The sequence below is a fragment of the Apaloderma vittatum genome, unplaced genomic scaffold, assembly GCF_000703405.1.
Source record: "Apaloderma vittatum isolate BGI_N311 unplaced genomic scaffold, ASM70340v1 scaffold30086, whole genome shotgun sequence".
In the NCBI taxonomy this organism is placed as follows: Eukaryota; Metazoa; Chordata; class Aves; order Trogoniformes; family Trogonidae; genus Apaloderma; species Apaloderma vittatum.
This window is the reverse complement of record NW_009722875.1, coordinates 20,142-25,743: the sequence shown is the minus strand read 5'-3', so window position 1 is coordinate 25,743 and position 5,602 is coordinate 20,142. Positions and strand designations below refer to the sequence as shown.

At 53.3% G+C, this 5,602-nt stretch overlaps 1 protein-coding gene across 1 annotated transcript in view; it reads right to left on the bottom strand.

Moving 5' to 3' along the window:
* The window catches only part of RRBP1 (ribosome binding protein 1), a 20,637-nt gene that overhangs the window by 347 nt on the left and 14,688 nt on the right, over positions 1-5,602 (bottom strand). Inside the window, 7 exon segments of the mRNA XM_009871914.1 lie at positions 152-295; positions 802-900; positions 1,349-1,432; positions 2,325-2,417; positions 3,626-3,709; positions 4,138-4,233; positions 4,634-4,705. Coding sequence (XP_009870216.1) covers positions 152-295; positions 802-900; positions 1,349-1,432; positions 2,325-2,417; positions 3,626-3,709; positions 4,138-4,233; positions 4,634-4,705 — 672 coding nt within the window.

Here is a 5,602-nt window from a genome sequence, read left to right as displayed (position 1 = left end):
AGGGCATCCCAAAAGCCACTCAAGATGGTTTTTGGGAGCAAGTGCCACCTTGCCTCTCTGGTTTTAAACCACTGCCTTACGCGCGCTTCCCCGCATCCCCGCATCACCCCCCAGCATCAATGGCAGGGGTAGCTGTGGCCACCACAAGTACCGTTTCCTGAAGCTTTTCTTTCAGCTTCTTCACTGTTTCTCTCTCTTTGGCCAGTTGGTCCTGGGTAACCTTCAGTAGCTCCTGCAGTTTAGTTGCTGCCTGGCCCAGGTCCTTTGTTAATTTTTTTTCTTTTTCAAGTCTTTCCTACATGGGAATCAAAATAAGGCATCTGCCTGAGACTCCCTTTGCCATTTAGTGACCTCCCTCCCTCCAAAACACCTCAGGTCATGTCAGATCTGCACCAAGCCACCATGGTGGCCACAAGCCACAGAAGCACCCAGCTCCCTCCTTGCTTGTGGGGCCAGGCATCACCCCACCAGCCACAGTTCACGCCCCAGAGACACCATGGGCTGAAACCTTAGGGAAGCAGAACGGTTTCCCAAGAGGTGAAAAGCCCAGACTAGGAGAGTGTTTCCTCAGAGCTTTGCCCTTATCTTAGGCAACATGAAGTGGCTGTGACTCACATCCTGCTGTCCTGCAGCCATGCTGGAGCTCACAGCCAGCCCCAGGCAGGGAGCCACCTGCAGAGGAACCATCTACCTTGGCCCCACCATCCCCAAGAACAATGTCATGCCCTTAGTCCTGCTGGGACGTGGCTTTTGCTGTCTTGGCAGGACACCACGCACAAGAGAGCAGGACAGCCAAATCACCTTGAGATGCTGGGCCTCCTCCGTGTCTGAAGCTGCTGCATTTTCAGCCAGTCTCAGCTTTTCCAGCTCCGCTTGCAAACTGCATGCTGACTTCTGGGCCTGGAAGGGGGACACATACTCAACAAGAACACGAGCTAAGGGCGACAGGCACCTCCTCTATCCTGCCCCATACAGCCCCTGGTCCCTGGTGGGTCTGTCTCTGGTGAAGAGGTGGGTTATACGGTTGCTGTCAGACAGGTGGATGCCAAATGCAACACGTTGCTTTTGCTGATCCAGCTTCCACCGAGAAACTGGCATTTCTCGCGGTGAAGCAGCAGGATACACAGCTAAAGCCCTTTAACCCTCAACGGAATGAGGTGGCAAAAAATGGGGAGACTGGGAGAGGGGCAGTTCAGCCATGCCACATGTGTTAAGGGATGTCTGAGATGCAGAGAGGGGTGGGGAAAACCCTTCAAATTAATTCTTCAAATTAATTCTTGGGCTTCATTAGCAGCCAAGAACCCATGAAGGCTTTGCACACCCTTGTCTCCTCCTTGCCCACACCTACCTCTTCCAGCTCCATTGCTAGTTTTTGCCGCAGCACTTGCTCCTTCTCCACCAGTGTTTCATTTTGCTCCAGTTGGGTTTTCAACTGTGTTGAGAAGCAGGCAAAACCCACTCAGAAATAAAATTTAAAAGAAAGGCCCAAGAGATGAGCTAGCAGGGACATCAACAAGAAAGCTGGGCTGGGCAGAAGAAATGAAAACTGAAGCTTTCCCCCAGGGCACCAAAGGGTCATAGGTACCCCTCTCCATGCAAAAGCCAGGAGGATGCTGATGACAAGCCCGGGACTCGGCTTTGCATTGCCCAATTTTGCTTGCTCCTTGGGCAGCACCAGCTGGGACTTATAAGGAGATGCACTCCAGAGGGAAGGATGTGCCTGGCAGGTGCCAGGGCCTGGGAGAAGGCTCCACACTTGATAGGATTAAATCAGAAAGAAAGAGCCCGGCTCGTGCCAGCACTGCCACCGGCGAGAGGCATCAGCCTGAAAGGGAACAGCCACTCCTAATGCCCTCATCTCCCGCAAGATTTACAGAGCCCGTGTAATCCTGATCCCCACCGGCTGGGAAGGGATCCCAGCACAGCTCTGTCAAGGTTTCCTCTTCCTTCGAGGAGAGCCACGCCCCAAACCCAATGGGGCATCGTCACATGGCAACGCTGGCCCAAGGGCTTGCAGCATCCCCTGCCTGCCTCCCCCTGCCAAAATCTTGCTGGCCTGAGGCCGTGAGGCCACGACGACGGAGGGCTCCCAAGGGGAACAGCCTGGCGAAAGCTGGGTGGTGGTGTTCCCAGCAGGAACAGGATGCACAGTTGAAGGGACGGGGGTTGGCTTCCCCCCAACACATAGGACGGGAGACAACACAGCCACAACAGCCCTGAGCAAAGCCACGTGTGGTTCTCCATGCGGTTAGAGACGGTGAGACAGGACGGGGGACATGGTTAAAGGTTGGTGCCTCCACGGGCAGCGGTCTCACCACCCTAACCTCGAGAGGCGCAGGCTCGCTTGGGTCAGCTTGTAACCCCACTACTTCTCCATCCTGCACATGGCTCTTCATCTCACTCAACTGCTGCCTGACCTGGAAGGAGGACCAGCAAGTCTGGCTCAGTTACACGTCTCCACATCGCAGCCATTACAAGACCCACAAGCACCCAACAATAAAGTTCGCTGGCTTTTTTAGCTGGTGCACCAGATGAAACATTTGGAAAACCACCTCAGTTTCTGCTAGACCCAGGATGGCGGTACCTAACCCAGGCAGCTTGAGGCACAACAGCTCCTAAGGGTGCAGAGGACATGCTCGCTCCTCATCTGTTCTCCTTCAATCAATCAGCACATTGGTTTGAAGTTACTACTGAAGATTTGGCACTAGCGAAGTGAAGGTGTTAAATAAAGCCACCAAGGTAGGGTGGCAGGTCCCATTTTGCCATTGATCACAGCTGGGACGGCAAGGGAGTCAGTGACTTGAACACTGCTCCCCACCCAATTAAACCCCCACCACGCTCCGTCTACCAGAGCTCCATCCTGCATCGCCACGGCACCCGCACTTCAGCTGCAGGCTAACAGCGTGCCTCGGCCAGAAGAAAGGGGATGAACACAAACGTGTTCCATGTTTACAACCACCTGCCCATCTAATGAGGTTAAGGCTGATGATGACCCCACGCCACGTTCTCTCCAGAGCAAGGGGCTGCATCAGCTCGCTGAGCGAGCTGAGCAGTAGTGGCTGCAAGGCTGAAGGAAGCCAAACTCCCAGCTCGCTCCACTCTGAGCCGTTCTGCAAGTCAACAGTACAGTCAAGGATTTTAAAAACCACCTCCTGAGCCTCTCACAACTGAAGTATGGATTTAAAAAGAAAAACTCCTATGTTTCTGGCATGTCTGTTAGCTCTCCTGGCTCTATATCCCAGTCTTTTTCCTGCACAGTCTCAGTCCTCCCATCTGGAGATGGATGGATGGGTGCATGGATGGATGGATGGATGGACGTTCAAGGCACCCAAACCCCTGTCCTAGGGTGGTGTTGGGGTAACCAGGGTCCAGTGGTGGTGCATGCAAGCCTTGCTGCTCTCCCTTCCCCCTCCATCAGGGGAGAAAAGGCGGGTGATTAAAAATCCCCTCTTGGGTCTCAAACATTCCCTCTGAAAAGCAGATCAGTCTGGTGCCCAGCAGCAGCAGGTTTCCTTGTGGGCTGGCTGTGCCTTCCTCCCCTCCTCAAACCCACAGAGGGGAGGCAAAGCAGCCCCAGGCAGAGCAGCGAGGTCCCAGTGGGGCAGCTCCAAGGATTCCCCCTTACCAGGGCCAGCTCCTTGCTCTGCTTCTGTGTTTCCGTCTTTGCTGCCTCCAGCTGCTCCTGGGACTCTGACAAGAGCTGCCTCAACTGTCAGGGAGGAACAGAAACAAAAATAAAGTCCATTTATGCACTTGATTTTGGAGCCCTCTGGCCCAAGGAAGCACTTTTATGACACGACACCTTCACCTTCTCAGAAAGGCCACGATGGCATCACTTCCTAACCTCCCTGCTGATGCCTGCTCAGAGATGGAGACTGCTGCGAGACAGCTTCATCTCACCTGAGCCACAGAAATCCCTCAGGCTACCACCAAGGAGCAGCAGTGGACAGCATCACCGTACAGATCTCCCTGTCCCATCACCTTGCCAATGGGTGCCCAGACACCTCCGTCTGTTTTCCCCTGCTTTGCAAAGCTGCAGATCCCTGGGGCACTCCCCAAATCCCCGAAATGTGGATGAGTGGTGAGACAAGCTTAGGAGAAAGAAACGTTTAAGAAGGTAACAGCAGCCACACTTACAACTTCAACTTCCTTTGTGTAGTTTTGGCGTTCGGAGCTGGCTGTCTCCAAGTGATTTTCCAGTTGTGTTTCCAGAAGAGAAGTGTATTCTTTTAGCTAAATTAAAAGGGAGGAAAGCAGGAGGGGGTTGATTGATTGAGGTCCAACAGATCCCAAACATAGAATCATAGAATCACAGAATGGGTTGGGCTGGAAGGGACCTTTAAAGGTCATCTAGTCCAACCCCCCCTGCAGTGAGCAGGGACATCTTTAACTAGATCAGGCTGCTCAGAGCCCTGTCAAGCCTGACCTTGAATGCCTCCAGGGATGGACACACACCCCCGCCCCGCCCTGGGCAACCTGTGCCAGTGTTTCACCACTCTCATTGTAAAGAACTTTTTTCAATGAGGGTAGTGAAACACGTCTGCCTTCCCCAGGGCAAGTCAGGGGATGGGTCCTGACTCAGCCCAAGCACAGCATGCATCCGACACCTTCTCCAGTATTCCAAAAACCTGACCTGATCTGTGCTCTGCAGATCTGTTTTCAACTTCTCCACCATGTCTTCTAGGGATTTCAGCTGGAGTTGTGACTAAGACAGAAAGGATCAGAGACGGTCAGTGAACGGCATCTCGCGTGGACACTGAGCATCTTCCATTCACCCAAAAACCAGCCAGCGTTTCACTCCTGCCTCTCCCTCTTCCTCCTGTACCCAAGTGCAGAAGAGACCTGACACCAAAGCAGAGCCCCATAGCCTGCAAGGCAGGAACTCCCCTTCCCAGAGAGGACAAGTCCAACAAGTCCATACCACAAGTTGTGGAGCAAGGTTAAGAGTTTTTGCCTGCATGACTTCAGCTGGCCGCAGTCAGCTTCAACAAACTGGCACCTGATTCGGTGCAAATTTCCTACTGAAAGCACCTTTGGTTTGGAAGCAGCCAGTTGACTTTCCAATGAGGTGTCATGAGCTTTGCCACTAAGGGAAGCCACGCTATCAGAAAAAGCACAGCATTCACATATAAACCTGGACTGATTTTTGAAGGGGATTCCATGGTTGCTGAATTTTTTGGAAAGGAGGAATTCACCCGTTTCTCCACAGAGGGGCAGGACTGCTCTGGGACATGCCCTAGGCACCAGATTTGCACACCACCAGCAGCCACGTCATCCTCCTGCAATCCTACGCCAGCCCTTAGCAGCGCTGGCCTGCAGGGGCCGAAAAAATCAAAGACCTCTTGTGCAAGAGCTCTGCCACCTCCCTGCAGCCCTAGTTAACTTCAAAACGCCACGTGATGGACTGGGGAGCCGCCAGACCATGGAAAATAGCTTCATCTCAGTTCTTCGTTCAAGAGGGAGGAGATAATTTTAGGTCTGCTCTGCAGAAAGGGCAAGATCAGCCAAGCTCTCCTGGACTCCAAGTAAGTCACGAGAGCTCACGAAACGTGCTCCCCAACAAACTCCTGGGCAGCAGTGCTCTCTTGCATCTGCCAGCTGG